Source organism: Schistocerca nitens, chromosome 4 (genome assembly GCF_023898315.1).
Source record: "Schistocerca nitens isolate TAMUIC-IGC-003100 chromosome 4, iqSchNite1.1, whole genome shotgun sequence".
Taxonomy (NCBI): Eukaryota; Metazoa; Arthropoda; class Insecta; order Orthoptera; family Acrididae; genus Schistocerca; species Schistocerca nitens.
This window is the reverse complement of record NC_064617.1, coordinates 404885033-404903681: the sequence shown is the minus strand read 5'-3', so window position 1 is coordinate 404903681 and position 18649 is coordinate 404885033. Positions and strand designations below refer to the sequence as shown.

The 18649-nt window shown below is 44.6% G+C and overlaps 1 protein-coding gene across 1 annotated transcript in view; it reads left to right on the top strand.

Annotated features, from left to right (window-relative positions):
• LOC126252344 (diuretic hormone receptor-like) overlaps nt 1–18649 on the top strand; it is a 589551-nt gene that overhangs the window by 458827 nt on the left and 112075 nt on the right. The window contains exon 3 of the mRNA XM_049953233.1: nt 10851–11055. Within this exon, the coding sequence (XP_049809190.1) occupies nt 10851–11055 (205 nt within the window). The remainder of the gene's footprint in view (nt 1–10850; nt 11056–18649) is intronic.

The following is an 18649-nucleotide window of genomic DNA, read 5'->3' as shown; positions in this document are numbered from 1 at the left end:
ATATTTGCAGTGTCCGGCAGCTTGGTATCTAATTTTAAGCAAACAAAATCATTCAAGCCCTGTATCAGTTCCTGCAGCGTCAACTGCATTGGCGAGGCAGGGGTATGGTTAGTGCATGATTTCAGAATGGAAGAAACCTATAAATAAAGCACATCTTTGCAGCCATAGCACTGTATTTGTTGCTACTTTGTGATGAAAATACTAACGGCCCTCGGTCTGTTTCTAACAGCAACTACGCTATATTTGAAATTCCAGGACTTCATGTGGTCCTGTTTAGAAAGAGGGTAAAGGATGGTATCCACAGGACGACATAACAATAACGGTTGAATACGTCTTTGCAGGATCGCAGAGAACATTCTGATCTCAAACGTTATAACGTTCCTTGAGGAAAAGGAACTTCTCGGAAAGAATCAATACCGTTTCAGAAGAAAAAGACTTTTGTGAAACATTGATTGTTGTACTATTACGAGACATCTTGCAATCCGAAAATGCGTGTGGACAAGTAGATTCCGCATTCCTAAATTGCAGAGAAACTTTGAATACTGTGCGTCATCATCGACTTGTATTAAAAATGTAATCATACGAAATATACTCCCAGACGTACGATTGGTTCGACGTACATTTAAATAACAGAGTTCAATTCGCCGTTCTGGACGGTGAATGACCTACAGAATCCAAGGTAATATCGGATGTATCCAACGAAGCGAAGCAGGACCACCAATGTGCTCAGTATACATAAATAATTTATCGTATGGTATCAGCGACAATGTGGCACTGTTTTCTGACGATTCGGCGGCTTGTATCCACCGAAGAGAAATAGGTCCACTAATGTGCTCAGTATATGTAAATAATTTATCGTATGGTATCAGCAACACTGCAGGACTGTTTGCTGACGATTCGGCAGTCTGTAGGAAAGCATTGTCGTTGTAGGACCATAATGAAATGCAGAGAGACTTGGACAACATCTCCACTAGCTATAATCAATGCTATCTTTGTTTAAATGTGGGTAAATGCTAGTCAGTGCTTCTAACAATGAGAAAGAACCGATAGTATGTGATTACAGGACTAGTGGTGAACGTTTTGAGCACGTCACACCGTATTAAGTATTTACAGAAATTATAAGGAGCAATATGAAATGCGACGAGCACGTAAAGTCATCCGTTAAGGTGAATGAAAAACAGATTTCTTGGGCGGTTTCCGTGAAACATTTGTGAACATGTAAGGGAGATTGCGAAGAGGCAGTTACTGTGGCCTAATATAGTCTGCTGTTCCAGTTTTTGGAGTCCTTGTCGCGTAGGCATGACACAGGATCGATCGAGTTCAGGGATTTTCTGAAAGAGGCGTAACAGGTCGGCATAACTTAACAGAAGTGCTCGGAAAATTTAGATGGGAATCTTTGGAAGATTCCATGAGGACCTTTGATGAAAAGTACAAATATAGACTTTTTGTCAGAAATTACATTGTAGTAATTTCGTTGGCGTATTTCTTTATTGCGAGAAGTAAGAACGTATGTTTGTCTTGAGACAGAAAACAATTAATCAACTTTTACAATAAACTATTTTAACTGAGTACCCAGCCTTGCCCAAGTATGTATGTATTCCAGTTTCATTAGTCCATATCCTCCGCCTTCCTCTGTATTCATCTTCTTCTCCCCACTGTCTCTATCCACAGCCTCCACCCCTCTCTTACGTCCATCAGCAACTCCCTCTTCTCCTCATCTTTCGTTCCTCAGTTCAACTCCACCACCGCCCCTCTCCCTATCCATCTCCTACACTTCCCTACCTCTGCGCCTCCCCCCTTCCCCCTCCTCCTCCCTCGTACCTGTCTCCACGTCTTCATTAGCCCTATTTTTCTGTCCATATCTTCCTTCTCCCTTCTTTTTCCACATCATCCCCACCCCATCAGGAGGCGGCTGCTGGTTCTCATCCCCGCAGTATTTGTTTCCAGATAGTAAGTAATAAGTGTACCAGGTATGGCTGAAATTGATCCAAGGTTTCAGGAGGAGTTTTTTTACCCTTACCTTTGCCCGCACACTCACGTGTCACATATATTTAATATACTTCACACACATTTTACATGTATTTCTAGCGTATTACACCCTGCACTTCCGTTTTCACGCAGCTCAATGTGTGTAATATCATATATCCTGCATTATGAGTTGTACAATGATATAATTTTGTAAGTATATTCAATAGCGTGCCTGCGCAGGAGAAATTCCGTCTTATAGCCGTAAACAAGCCAGCTGGACCTGACCGACCGCCGAGTCATCCTCTGTCATGGCGTCATTAGATGCAGAATAGAGGGGTGTATAGCGAGCACACCACTCTCGTAGCGGTTGTCAGGTTCCTTGACCTTGCTACCGCTACTAATCGGTTGAGTAGCTCCTCACTTCATCTCACTCGTAGCAGTACCGGGAATCAAGCCGATACTCCACATGGCCATTCAGCTACGCAGGCGGACTATATGTGTAAACTATATGCGAAAAGTGTTGCAAATGGAGTTAGTAGCAAAGAAGTAATAAATTTATACGTAATGCATCATGCGGTAGTTTTAAAATGATGTGAAATAAGCTTTACCCCTTTCATCATTTTGTGGGGACTGTCAGTGAGAAAAGTTGCGTAACGGTTTGAAATTACGTGTAAAGTTTGTTGCGAGTCAGTAACACCTAAACCTCCAGATGTGAGACACTCGGATGGGTAGCAAACGTTGTGTGTCCACAGAGTGTCAACCAAAACTCCGATTTAGTTCGTGCTGTGTGCTGTCGCCCAGTAGAACATGCATAAAACGTACAGGGTGTTTCAAAAATGACCGGTATATTTGAAACGGCAATAAAAACTAAACGAGCAGCGATAGAAGTACACCGTTTGTTGCAATATGCTTGGGACAACAGTACATTTTCGGGCGGACAAACTTTCGAAATTACAGTAGTTACAATTTTCAACAACAGATGGCGCTGCAAGTGATGTGAAAGATATAGAAGACAACGCAGTCTGTGGGTGCGCCATTCTGTACGTCGTCTTTCTGCTGTAAGCGTGTGCTGTTCACAACGTGCAAGTGTGCTGTAGACAACATGGTTGTTTATTCCTTAGAACAGAGGATTTTTCTGGTGTTGGAATTCCACCGCCTAGAACACAGTGTTGTTGCAACAAGACGAAGTTTTCAACGGAGGTTTAATGTAACCAAAGGGCCGAAAAGCGATACAATAAAGGATCTGTTTGAAAAATTTCAACGGACTGGGAACGTGACGGATGAACGTGCTGGAAAGGTAGGGCGACCGCGTACGGCAACCACAGAGGGCAACGCGCAGCTAGTGCAGCAGGTGATCCAACAGCGGCCTCGGGTTTCCGTTCGCCGTGTTGCAGCTGCGGTCCAAATGACGCCAACGTCCACGTATCGTCTCATGCGCCAGAGTTTACACCTCTATCCATACAAAATTCAAACGCGGCAACCCCTCAGCGCCGCTACCATTGCTGCACGAGAGACATTCGCTAACGATATGGTGCACAGGATTGAAGACGTCGATATGCATGTGGGCAGCATTTGGTTTACTGACGAAGCTTATTTTTACCTGGACGGCTTCGTCAATAAACAGAACTGGCGCATATGGGGAACCGAAAAGCCCCATGTTGCAGTCCCATCGTCCCTGCATCCTCAAAAAGTACTGGTCTGGGCCGCCATTTCTTCCAAAGGAATCATTGGCCCATTTTTCAGATCCGAAACGATTACTGCATCACGCTATCTGGACATTCTTCGTGAATTTGTGGCGGTACAAACTGCCTTAGACGACACTGCGAACACCTCGTGGTTTATGCAAGATGGTGCCCGGCCACATCGCACGGCCGACGTCTTTAATTTCCTGAATGAATATTTCGATGATCGTGTGATTGCTTTGGGCTATCCGAAACATACAGGAGGCGGCGTGGATTGGCCTCCCTATTCGCCAGACATGAACCCCTGTGACTTCTTTCTGTGGGGACACTTGAAAGACCAAGTGTACCGCCAGAATCCAGAAACAATTGAACAGCTGAAGCAGTACATCTCATCTGCATGTGAAGCCATTCCGCCAGACACGTTGTCAAAGGTTTCGGGTAATTTCATTCAGAGACTACGCCATATTATTGCTACGCATGGTGGATATGTGGAAAATATCGTACTATAGAGTTTCTCAGACCGCAGCGCCATCTGTTGTTGAAAATTGTAACTACTGTAATTTCGAAAGTTTGTCTGCCTGAAAATGTACTATTGTCCCAAGCATATTGCAACAAACGGTGTATTTCTATCGCTGCTCGTTTAGTTTTTATTGCCGTTTCAAATATACCGGTCATTTTTGAAACACCCTGTAATTAAAAGTATCACCTTAACTACGGAGCATAGGAAACCATATCTGGGAATAATTGGTTTGCTGATGTCGCGTGGTTGAGTTGGTAAAGCGTTAGGTCGTCCAACGAATGGTACTGTGTTAAAATCCCACTGTTAAGGAATTCCTTTTAACTGTTTACTTGGAAACTGTTATATAGTTGAACATCTTCGTGGTATGTAAACAGACGCTTCGGAGTTTGTAGCAATGTTCTTTTGGCACCTTGCCTTCGCTTCGTTAGTTGAACTTTATGTATTTACTATAGATATTATTAATTTGTTTATTAGTACTACGATTACTTTTGTTATTATTATTATTATTATGTTTATTACTATTACTTCCGCACTTGTGATGCAAGTGTTTCATTATTTTTCCGGGACTGCTACGGTCGCAGGTCGCAGGTTCGGGCATGGGTGTGTGTGATGTCCTTAGGTTAGTTAGGTTTAAGTAGTTCTAAGTTCTAGGGGACTTATGACCTAAGATGTTGAGTCCCATAGTGCTCAGAGCCATTTGAGCCATTATTTTTCCGTTCGAATTACATGTTCTATGAATCTACAATTATAGTCTACAGGTTTACTGCTTTCAAAGAAACGAAGCGAAAGTAGACTGCCAAGAAAAAATTCTGTAGACTCCAAAAAGCCCCTTTATACATCATAAATATCTTGTTTCATGTAACACTATCACACACAACAGAGTAAAAAAAAATGTCGCCTTTAGGGTTTGAACCCAGGCCTATACCAACTTGCCAACGGAAGCTGCACGTATTACTTACTTACTTTTATGCTTTTCGTCTGCTCCGTAAACCAGGTTTTACTTTCAATTAATGTATACGCCCGCTCTGTAGGATGACACACATCATAGGAACTAAATCGGAGTTTTGGTTGATCCTCTGTGAACATACAACGTTTGGTACCGATCTGAGTGTCTGACGTCTCGAGGTTTGGGTGTAAGTGTTTTCATCCTCAAGTATTGGATATTCGTGCATCGTAGGCTACACTTCTTTTTCACTGCCACCCTTCTGATCGGTAGGTGGTTCTCACACACACAATGATTTTTCCCAGGCTGTACCACGTTTGGTTGAAATGTGTCCAGTAGTTCAGGAGGAGACTTTTATAATATGTATGGATTGTGTGGCAGCTAGTGAAAGTTAGAATATACGAGGGCTATTCAGAAAGTAAGGAACGATAGGAAGCGAAATGGAAACCACGGTGAAAATAAAAACTGTTTTATTTGCAACAGTTAGCTAAAACTTCCTGTTACTTATCTCCATAGTCGCCGATCCGACTTAGACGTTTGTCGTAGCTTTGCACCAACTTTCCAATACCCTCGTTATAGAAGGCAGCCGCCGGTGCTTTCCGCCAGTTCTCTACGCTGGCGTACAGCTCGTTGTCTGTGCTAAAATGTTGTCTTCATAGCCAGCGGTTCATGTGAGCAGAAATGAAACTCAGAGGGAGAAAATTGCGGGCTGTATTGGGGCTAATCGAAAGTTTCCAATTGAAAACGATTCAGGAGCATCTTCATTGGCCCTGCAGAATGCGGCTGAGAATTGTCTTGAAGAAGAAAGCGCACGACAGTTATGTAATGTTGGATGCAGAGCTTCAAGCGAAATATCTCTCGTTGGCCTTGTACTTGGTGGTAGGCACTACTGTGCCAGGTATCTGTATGTGCTCCCTGACTGCTCAGAACTAAAAAGAACGACGTAACGCGATCGACAGGCATACTAGAGACACTGCCCAACACACCTGTGCAAAACTTCATCGGATTTTCACTGTGGTTTCCAATTCGCGCCAGATCGTTCCTTACTTTCCGAATAAACCTCGTATGTTAGTCTTCAGATCTAAATCTCTTAACTGTTTTCTAATATATTATGCTTCTTGATATTGCTCTGGCATAATAAAGTATTTCACGCCTATTGTTGAGGAATCGTCAGGAAACTAAATGCTTTTTGCCAAACTGACATTTCTTCTTCTACTCTTGTGGAAGCGACGTATTACGTAACTCTCAATGCAACAAAAACAGAAATTCACCAAAAATGTAATTCTGTCATTCGTAAGTAGGAAAAACTCCCGGTACAGTGTTTCAAACTTTTTTGTCACCTTTTCAACCAGTCGAATGAAAGAACCGATAAACGTAGCATTAATATTGAGCATTTCGGAAAAAATTACGTTACCTCCACTACCGCATTTGTAATACTCAGACAGGTCATTTAATGGTTAAAGTGAATTCTTGATTTCAGGTATAAATGAGAGAAACTGTAACTGACGACTCAAATTTGCATAGAATGTAATGACAGAATCTCAGCTTTTTGCTGTCTGTCATGTGACTTCAAAAGTTAACAAGGCAGAGTTATTGGTCTACACAGTATAAGGAAAGATTACACGATGAGGTTAAAATTTTTGGGGGATGGTGGAGATGGGGAACTGTATCAAATGCAGGTAAAGAACGCTGGTCCGGAAACAATCGAGTCGAAAGTTGTGTGCGAAAACTGGTCTGATATCTCTGACAGGGGAATAAATGTATCGTTAGTGTGGTTACCAAGACTGTAGGCTGGGAAACTTTCAGAGGTAATATCACGGATCAAAATAAGAAAAAAGTCTAGTAAACGTGGGCCATAAAAGGCATATTTTAAGGCCTATGAGCGTTTGTTAATCTACGATACTGTAAAGCACACGCCTTCTACTGCAAGCTGTTTAGTTTCCACATCTTTGGAGGAGGGAGTGTGGACCAAAACAAGAAAAAAACTCCACTAAATATTAGTACTAAAATACATACTTTCCTTAAAACCTATAGCCGTTTGTTCAGTAGAAGATATATTTCACAGTAGCGAAGACAGACAGTTGCTCATAGTTCTTAAGGTATACATTTTATAGTTCATATTAACTAGATATTTTTCCCTGTTTTGGCCAACACTACCAACTCTGAAAGTTATCTACCCTACAATCTTAGCAACAACAGTACCGATATGTACATTTCACTGCGGAGGTACCAGAACGATTTTCGCTTCTAATTTTCGGCTCGGGCGTTTCCGGACCAGGGTACCTTACCTCAAATTTATACACTCACGCTTCTCCATCACCCATAAAAGCCTCTATCATCATCATGTAAATAGCTGTGGTCTAAGATATCTGCGATGGAGGAACGTTAGCACCAATCCTGATCCTATTATTGGTAGATAACGCGGCTTATTTCTTTTTTGCCTTTCAGCATCGAGCGCACGTTAGCACGCACCACTGAGGCCCGTTACACACTGAAGCGAACGGTCTGTGCCCCGTATAATGCGCGCGGCTAGTAGCCACGCGTTCTTTTATAGCATTTCACAGTAGCACGGGCGTTCCGCAAGCGGTGGAGCCGTCCGCGAGGATCCCCGGCGCCGATAACCATCCGCGTCAGCTGAATACAGAAACAAGTTGATGCGTGCACAGTCCTACGGTTATCGCGCGTAAGAAGCAAGAAAAATTCAGAATGAGATTTTCACTCTGCAGCGGAGTGTGCGCTGACAGATTAAAATTGTGTGCCGAACCGAGACTCGAACTCGGGACCTTTGCCTTTCCCGGGAAAGTGCTCTACGACTGAGCTACACCAGCACGCCTCACGACCTTTCCTCACAGCTTCAATTCTGCCAGTAGCTCATCTCCTACCTTCCAAACCTCACAGAAGCTCTTCTGCGAAACCTTGCAGAACTAGCACTCCTGGAAGAAAGGATATTGCGGAGACGTGGCTTAGCCACAGCCTAGGGGATGTTTCCAGAATGAGATTTTCACTCTGCAGGTGGTAGAGCACATGCCCGTGATTTGCAAAGGTCCCGAGTTCGAGTCTCGGTCCGGCACATAGTTTTAATGTCAGGAAGTTTCATATCAGCGCACACTCCCCTGCAGAGTGAAAATCTCATTCTGGAAACATCCCCTAGGCTGCGGCTAAACCATGTCTCCGCAATATCCTTTCTTCCAGGAGTGCCAGTTCTGCAAGGTTCGCAGAAGAGCTTCTGAGAGGTTTGGAAGGTAGGTGACGAGGTACTGGCAGAACTGAAGCTGTGAGGACGGGTCGTGAGTCGTGCTTGGGTAGCTCAGTTGGTAGAGCACTTGCCCACGAAAGGCAAAGGCCCCGAGTTCGTGTCTCGGTCTGGCACACAGTTTTTAATCTGTCAGGAAGTTACATACCAGCTCACTCTCCGCTGCAGAGTGAAAATCTCATCCTGGAAACAGCCTCTAGGCTGTGGCTAAGCCATGTCTCCGCATTATCCTTTCTTCTAGGAGTGCTAGTTCTGCAAGGTTCGCAGAAGAGCTTCTGTGAGGTTTGGACGGTAGGTGACGAGGTACTGGCAGAATTGAAGCTGTGAGGAAAGGTCGTGAGGCGTGCTGGTGTAACTCAGTCGTAGAGCACTTTCCCCGGAAAGGCAAAGGTCCCGAGTTCGAGTCTCGGGCCGGCACATAGTTTTAATCTGTCAGGAAGTTTAAAGAAAAGTTCATTTCAGCACAGTATTTCACTAGAGAGGCAATAAGACTGTTTAGCAGAGTATTTTGAAAATTTTCTACAATATCAGTATAACCTTGTAATAACCTTTTAATCAGTGAAGCTAAGAGAAGAACAGTGCCAACAACACTGACGTCATCTTGGGTGACAGTACAGTAATTATGGCAATTAAGATGTAAAACACAAAAAAGTAAAATTGTGTAATACCAAACGAACGAAATTAAGAAAAAATTTAATGATTAACATGTTATTTACGTTAATTGTCTTTGATAAACTTATTCATACTCTTACCATATGGTTACTGCTAATCGTTCTATCGGAGTAGCAGGCATCCGTTGGAGATCTTTAAGTATCAATCCGTAAAGGACGAATAGATATAGGTTACTAATTATAAAATTTGTCTTCGTCGTTACGCAGTTTGCAATACAGTGTGGTTCAAATGGCTCTGGGCACTCCGGGATTTAACTTCTGAGGTCATCAGTCCCATAGAACTTAGAACTACTTAAACTTAACTAACCTAAGGACATCACACACATCCATGCCCGAGGCAGGATTCGAACCTGCAACCGTAGCAGTCGCGCGGTTCCAGACTGTAGCGCCTAGAACCGCTCAGCCACTCCGGCCGACCCAATACAGTGTGACCAACTTTCCTTTCGTACATCTATGTTCCAAGGTAGGATTCATCCAAAATCTTCCTTCGCATGTGGAATTCCTCTTTTTGTGTGGGCAGTAAAATTAAAATGAGACAGATGGAAAAAGTGATTAAATTGCTTTTTTATTTAAAAAGTAATCGACATAACTATTAATACATTTGTCCCACTGTGAGACAAGACGGGCAGCCCCTTCACGGAAAAAAGTTTGGGGCTGCGTACAGAACCATGTGGTACACAGCCGTGCACCTCTTCGAAGCAAATCGACAGCCAGGAATGCCTTTCTTCAGGGCTCTAAAAACATGGAAATCGCTTGGGAAGAGATCTGGACTGTATGGGTGATCCGTAACGGCTTCCCAGCGAAACGTCCTCAGCGTGGTCGAAACAATCTTGGCAACATATGGACAGGAATTATCTAGCAACAGAATGGTGCCGTCCGTCAGTATTCCTGGGCGTCTGGACTTGATGGCGCGCTTCAGTTTTTGCCAAGTTTTCTCGTACCACTGTGCGTTAATTCAGGTGACCTCTCCCACTGCCATTACCATATGTTTGTAATCTTGAGGAAATACATTCCTGGCCGTAGATTTGCTTCGGGGGAAGAGGTACAGTCAAGATTGTTTAGGCAACTGCAAACATTTTTCCATGAAGGCATTGGCTATTCTGTCTCACAGTAGAGTAAATGGAGTAATAGGTTTTGCGATTACTTTTGAAACAATAGACAGTTTATTTTATTTTTGTATCTGTCTCGTTTTCATTTGGTTGCATGATATATATCAGACAGAGTGACTTTTAATTGTGGGGAGCTCATCTTTATACTTTCGATCAAAGAGCAGGATGTGCAGCTGCGCAGAGCACAGAACTACACCGTCCCTCCATTGCACGGAATCACGTTCACACGCCAGACTGAAAACCATCGGCGCAGTTCCAGAACCACGCAAGGGAGGCGGAGTGCGGACCATCAGCTTAAGTTTGTAACAAGACTAAGGGTACAGCCGCTGTTCCGGTTGAAACCGATATTGCATATTCTGTTCTGAGCAGCCTTTGATGACAGGCTCGTTGCAAGTAGATGCACGCCGGAAGATTTTCTTTTCATAAAACATAATCGTATGTTTGTCTTTGATGTTGTGTCCATCAACGGCATATTCGCCGAAAATGTTCAGGGTGACTTCAAAAGTCCCTGAAACCTAGTTGGTTGGTGAAATGCGACAGCAAATGTTTGCATGTGCACATTTGTCTTTAATTGGAACGATACACTAGCACGATTATTTTTGGGTTTCTTCGTGTTTATCATCTCCTGTTTTCCAACAGAATTTTTGTCGCAGATGAACAAGACGTGCTGTTTTATGTCACTATCCACCTGTCTACTGTTGCAGAAAACGCGAGCCGGTGGTGCCACGCGAACGGCACGTGGTCGAGCTACAGCAACTACTCGTCGTGCGAGGCGATGCTGCCCAAGATGCCGGTGGTCGAGGTGATCGACGAGGTCATCGTCGAGGTGGCCACAACGCTCTACTTCACCGGCTACTCCGTCTCGCTCGCCGCCCTCATCGTCGCCGTCACCATATTCCTATACTTCAAGTAACGTATAACAGACAGTATTCTCACGGAAAGTACGTACGCTAGAGCCTTCTGTCAGCACGTGACTACTGGACTGCTAATTCAGATAACTGACAGAAATGTAGCATTTTACACCATGAAGCACTAGACCGATACTTATCAAACTCTGTGACTGTTTCCGTCGCATAACGAATATTAATTGAATAAAGTTTCGTTCCATTCAGAATTGACGTCCATCTATCCATAGAGGCATGAATATATCCACCGAATTCGCTGTGGTGTCGAAATGAACAGGCTCCATATGTCACCTTGAGGAATTTCTTGGCTTGCTTATAGCGTATGCTGTGTCGGTTCATTAGTACTGATTCCTGGAGGCTGACATTAAAGTGTATGTCTCCTAAGCAAGTTTGACGTAGCAGGGGAGTGGGCGAGCCAGTCGAGGATCTTTACTTTCACCAAGGTATTTGTGGTGTGAACGTAAGTTGTCCTCCCAGAATCTGCCATTTGGTACTTGGTTACGAAGGATATGGTAACGGGGTTTAGCATTCTATAAACCTCATTAGCATGCAGGAATGGGTACAGCACTACCAAGGACTACTAACTGAGAACAGAGCTGCATTCACTGAGAACTCACCAGGCATTGAAATCAGTAATGATAATATACCACCGATAACCCCAAAAGAAGTCCAAAATGCAATTAATGCTATGAAAAATAGAAAGTCGCCAGGTCCAGAATTAATTTATATAGAGCTGGTTAAAGCAGCTTCGTCAAAACTCTTTGAGATATTGGCAGTGATTTTTGACAGATGCCTTAGAGGTGACGAAGCCCCAAAGGAGTGGAAGAAGGCAACAATTACATCAATATTTAAGAAGGGCAACAGGAGGAATTGTGCAAACTATCGTGGTATTAGTGTGATGCCATCCATGGCGAGAGTCTATGGCCGTATCCTAAAAAAGAGGATAGAAGAAGAAATAACTGAATCTGAAGAACAAAGTGGATTCAGATCTGGTCGCTCCTGTACTGATGGAGTATTTACCCTCAAAAACCTAGTGGAGAAAAGGACAGCAAGGGGCCTTACAAACCACCTTGTCTTTGTAGACCTCCAGGAAGCTTATGACACAGTTCGACAGAACAAGCTATGGACAAGTCTAATTGATAATGGTGTGTCACCGAGATATGTGAAAACTGTCAGACTCCTCTACCAAGGTTGTACGGCAATGGTTAAAGTGAGAAGTCAACCATCTCAGGAGTTTGAGGTGACAAAGGTAGTACGCCAGGGTTGCACACTTGCCCCTGCACTCTTTAAGATCTACCTAGAGGAGGCACTAAAATCATGGAAAATGAAATGCGGAGGAATGAGTGTCCCTATAGACGACGAGATCTTGTTCATTATATTTTTTGCTGACGACCGAGTGTTAGTAGCCGGAGATGAGTTAGATGCAAATTACGTGCTCCGCAAATTAAAAGAAGAATATGAAAAATGGGGTCTTGTCATAAACGTATCTAAAACAGAATATCTGAAAGTGGGAGAAAATACTGTTAAAGACTTACAGCTCGGTTCTGATACTGTTAAAGGGTGTCATAATTTTAAGTACTTGGGAGTGACACTGTCGTCCAATGGCAGAAGTATGAATGATGTAAACAATAAAATAGGCCAGGGCAAGCGAGCCATAAAACAACTAAATGGTATTCTCTGGAACAAAAACATAACGCGCAGAACAAAACATACCATCTACCACTCAATTATTGAAAGTGTCAAAACATATGGTGCAGAGTTGTGGGAACTAACTCAGAGGCAGAAAGATCGCCTGCTGTCTGTCGAGATGGATTTCTGGAGACGGAGTTGTGAATACTCCAGACTTGACCATATTAGGAATGATAGGATCAGAGAGGTTATGAATGCCAAAAGCACAATCCTAGACTACATAGAAAGGAAGCGCTCACTCTGGTATGGTCACTTACAGCGTATGCCAGACACAAAATGGCCAAAACGGGTATTCCAACGGACTCCACATCAAAGAAGAAAGCGCGGTAGTCCTGTGAGATGCTGGGAAGACGGCGTCAACGAAGCAATGGCGGTGAGAGGTCTTAATGAAGGAGACAGGAATGACCGTAAACGATGGAGATTGCAGTGCGAGAGGCGGCGGCAGCCGTAGAAAACTATATATATATATATATATATATATATATATATATATATATATATATATATATATATACTCCTGGAAATGGAAAAAAGAACACATTGACACCGGTGTGTCAGACCCACCATACTTGCTCCGGACACTGCGAGAGGGCTGTACAAGCAATGATCACACGCACGGCACAGCGGACACACCAGGAACCGCGGTGTTGGCCGTCGAATGGCGCTAGCTGCGCAGCATTTGTGCACCGCCGCCGTCAGTGTCAGCCAGTTTGCCGTGGCATACGGAGCTCCATCGCAGTCTTTAACACTGGTAGCATGCCGCGACAGCGTGGACGTGAACCGTATGTGCAGTTGACGGACTTTGAGCGAGGGCGTATCGTGGGCATGCGGGAGGCCGGGTGGACGTACCGCCGAATTGCTCAACCCGTGGGGCGTGAGGTCTCCACAGTACATCGATGTTGTCGCCAGTGGTCGGCGGAAGGTGCACGTGCCCGTCGACCTGGGACCGGACCGCAGCGACGCACGGATGCACGCCAAGACCGTAGGATCCTACGCAGTGCCGTAGAGGACCGCACCGCCACTTCCCAGCAAATTAGGGACACTGTTGCTCCTGGGGTATCGGCGGGGACCATTCGCAACCGTCTCCATGAAGCTGGGCTACGGTCCCGCACACCGTTAGGCCGTCTTCCGCTCACGCCCCAACATCGTGCAGCCCGCCTCCAGTGGTGTCGCGACGGGCGTGAATGGAGGGACGAATGGAGACGTGTCGTCTTCAGCGATGAGAGTCGCTTCTGCCTTGGTGCCAATGATGGTCGTATGCGTGTTTGGCGCCGTGCAGGTGAGCGCCACAATCAGGACTGCATACGACCGAGGCACACAGGGCCAAGACCCGGCATCATGGTGTGGGGAGCGATCTCCTACACTGGCCGTACACCACTGGTGATCGTCGAGGGGACACTGGATAGTGCACGGTACATCCAAACCGTCATCGAACCCATCGTTCTACCATTCCTAGACCGGCAAGGGAACTTGCTGTTCCAACAGGACAATGCACGTCCGCATGTATCCCGTGCCACCCAACGTGCTCTAGAAGGTGTAAGTCAACTACCCTGGCCAGCAAGATCTCCGGATCTGTCCCCCATTGAGCATGTTTGGGACTGGATGAAGCGTCGTCTCACGCGGTCTGCACGTCCAGCACGAACGCTGGTCCAACTGAGGCGCCAGGTGGAAATGGCATGGCAAGCCGTTCCACAGGACTACATCCAGCATCTCTACGATCGTCTCCATGGGAGAATAGCAGCCTGCATTGCTGCGAAAGGTGGATATACACTGTACTAGTGCCGACATTGTGCATGCTCTGTTGCCTGTGTCTATGTGCCTGTGGTTCTGTCAGTGTGATCATGTGATGTATCTGACCCCAGGAATGTGTCCATAAAGTTTCCCCTTCCTGGGACAATGAATTCACGGTGTTCTTATTTCAATTTCCAGGAGTATATATGGGGTGCGAGAGGCGGCGGCAGCCGTAGAAACCTCGCTCACCTCTTGAGATGGAATTCAGTGTCGCTGAATATTAACGGATCAGTGCTGTTGTCAAATGTAGCAGATCCCCAGATCATGATTGTCGAAGATGTACAAGGATGGGCCACGAGAATCTTTCCAAGGTTTTCTACAGACACATTGCAGTCGGTTTGATTGCCACAAACAGAAGCGAAACTCATCTGTGAACACCACAGACTGGCAGCCAGTGCTTCTCTTCAAGATGGCTCGACGCCAAGCGAGTCCCTGTCGACTGTGGTACAATGTCAGTGGTAAACAACTCATGGCAGCTCGAGATCTGCGCCCTGCTTCCAATAGTAATCTGCTGCCGACGGTTCGTAGTGACACTGCCTGTAACATCTTCCCGGATATCAATTTTTCTTATTCCTCAGAGCCAGTCGAACAATCATACCATATTCTCCTAAAATATTTATTACCGAAGGAAATGCACCCATTCTTCTTGCTGAATCTTTCTGTACTCGTTCAGCCGGAGCTGCAGTGTAGTCAACTGACAGAGTGGTATTTCGCCTTGGAGCTCCTATGTCCTTCATTTTAATAATTTGACCTTTCTAATCAACATATCCCACAGGTTACTGCCGGCTGCGGTGGTCTAGCGGTTCTAGGCGCTCAGTCCGGAACCGCGCGACTGCTACGGTCGCAGGTTCGAATCCTGCCTCGGGCATGGATGTGTGTGATGTCCTTAGGTTAGTTAGGTTTAAGTAGTTCTAAGTTCTAGGGGACTGATGACCACAGATGTTAAGTCCCATAGTGCTCAGAGCCATTTTGAACCACAGGTTACTGTAGTATCTGATAGTATTCGATCAATGCCATGGCTTAACTCTTTCCGCCAGTGTATTTTAACAGAGTTGGGTCAATAATTCGCAAGCACATATCACATGAGGGAAGATAGCCATGGAAGTTAACAATAAACAACGTGTTCCGCCACAGCGTCCAAGATGGCCGCAAACGTCTTGCGCAATGCACTCGCCACTGAGGTAGCCGGTTCGATCCTAGAGGTGAAAAAGGTTTCGCAGCCAACATGACCGGCAAGACGAAGAGAGTTGGCAACGTACAGCTCCTTATGGTCACACCGTCATGGGTTATATTCCAAACCATTCTTAATTGTGTCACGGATTGAGAGCAAGGACCACAATTGATGGTGACTTTTAACTTCATTGGAACCGTGGTTCCTCTGGAGAGGAAGAAGTTACGAACTGACAGCGTGTTTCATCAACAGAAACACCAAGACAGTACTGTGCTATACACACATTTGATCGGTTTTGTACACGAGACAAAAAAAATGGCTCTGAGCACTATGGGACTTAACAGCTATGGTCATCAGTCCCCTAGAACTTAGAACTACTTAAACCTAACTAACCTAAGGACATCACACAACACCCAGCCATCACGAGGCAGAGAAAATCCCTGACCCCGCCGGGAATCGAACCCGGGAACCCGGGCGTGGGAAGCAAGAACGCTACCGCACGACCACGAGATGCGGGCGTACACGAGACACTTAGACTCAAGGCACGGAAGTAGTGCGAGTGTAGTCAGGCGAGCAGTAGGTCTGTCTAGAATCGCAGAAGCTCTTTCAATCATTCATTCATTATGCATTTGGTGGGTTATTTACTCCAATGTAATTATGTAAGCTGTGATTGTTAGACCAAAACATCCATCCTTATTTAGAGCTCCATGTATGATTTATAGAGATATTGTTCTAATCTCTTCTTAGGAGGTAGCCACTAATAGGCAGTGATCCGTTAGTATGGATGTCACGTGTATACTGTGTTCTGTTCTACGACACTGTAAAACAGAATGTGTGGATGTATTTGTATCTAGGATTTATATTCCATTACTGTTGTGGAGGGGCGAAACATGGAGGGCAAAGTGCAGACGAACACATTGCAAAGAGGACATCCCCGGCCAAAAGAAGTCTACCGGTACCAGACGTAGGCCTTAATTTCAGAAAGAAATTTTGGCGCAAGGTACGTTTGGAGCCCAGTATTGTACGCAAGGTAGGGAATCACGGACTGTGTCAAAATTGGAATGGAAGAGAATCGAAGCGTTTGAGACGTAATGTTAGAGAAAGATGTTGGAAGTTAATTGGACTGCTGGAGGAGCGAGGAGATTCTCCGCAGAATCGGCGAAGAAAGGAACGTATCGAGGACACCGACAAGAAGAAGGGACAGTATGGTAGTTAATGTAAGACATCAATAAATAACTCCCATGGTACTAGAGCGAGCTGCAGTGGGCAACATCTATCGGTAATACAGACAATGGTGTAGGTACAACAAGTAATTTAGGACGTAGGATGCAGGTGCTACTCTGAGATGAAGAGGTCAGCACAGTAGGGGAATTCTTCATGTAGCGCATCAGTCCAGTCAGAAGACTGATGATTGAAAAAAAAAAGGGAATATAAGAAATAGAACGGTCGTGGAAGAATATAAGCATGTGAAATGTTCCGCCTCTTCTGTAAGCACAATTCTACCAAACATTTTTTAAGTTGGTGACATGGTTTGGCTTCCTTCACGAAAATCTATCCACAAGGACAGGAAGGAATTTTATATGAGGCATCTAATTTAACCTGTGATTATTAAGAACTACCACCCATAACGTTGGTTTGTTAGAAGCTGAGTAATTTAGATATTTGTGTGAATAACTGCACTTCCTGGAGTCAGTTCGCTATCGGCCCGTACAACATTACTGCGGCAATGTTCTGGAGCAGACCACGTCAATGACAATAAGTTTCTTTTCTCATTGTTCGCCTGAGTAGTTAACTGAGACGGCAAGGTAGCTCAGAAAATTCGATCAGGCAGCTGGCTGTCCTCACTGTCAGTAATAAATGAACGGAGTGAAGTATTCAGCGATGAGCTTGAAGGGATGTCACGTGACGTCCGCCGAGAACAAATGCCGAAAACAATAACGAACAAAATGAAGATAAAAGAGTGATTAGTGCGGCAGATGCCGTACGTGGAGCTAGTGTTCGATTCCTGGCCAAGTCGGAGATTTTATCCGCTCGGGAACTGGGTGTTGTGTTGTCCTCATCACTTCATCATCATCGAGGAGTATGTCTTCGAAGAGGCGTCGAATAGAAAGAATTAGACTATGCAGCCGAACAATAGGATATAGGTCTTCGAGCCAATAAGGCCATACGATACCTTTTATCACAAAGCAATACATACTCGTATTTTTCTCAAATTTTTCTTGTTGTTGTTGTTGTGGTCTTCAGTCCTGAGACTGGTTTGATGCATCTCTCCATGCTACCCTATCCTGTGCAAGCTTCTTCATCTCCCAGTACTTACTGCATCCTACATCCTTCTGAATCAGCTTAGTGTATTCATCTCTTGGTCTCCCTCTATGATTTTTACCCTCCGCACTGCCCTCCAGTGCTAAATTTGTGATCCCTTGATGCCTCAGAACATGTTCTACCAACCGGTCCCTTCTTCTTGTCAAGTTGTGCCACAAACTTCTCTTCTCCCCAATACTATTCAATACCTCCTCATTAGTTATCTGATCTACCCATCTAATCTTCAGCATTCTTCTGTAGCACCACATTTCGAAAGCTTCTATTCTCCTCTTGTCCAAACTATTTATCGTCCACGTTTCACTTCCATACATGGCTACACTCCATACAAATACTTTCAGAAACGACTTCCTGACACTTAAATCTATACTCGATGTTAAAAAATTTCTCTTCTTCAGAAACGCTTTCCTTGCCATTGCCAGTCTACATGTTATGTCTTCTCTACTTCGACCATCATCATTTATTTTGCTCCCGAAATAGCAAAACTCCTTTACTACTTTAAGTGTCTCATTTCCTAATCTAATTCCCTCAGCATCACCTGGCTTAATTCGACTACATTCCATTATCCTCGTTTTGCTTTTGTTGATGTTCATCTTATATCCTCCTTTCAAGACACTGTCCATTCCGT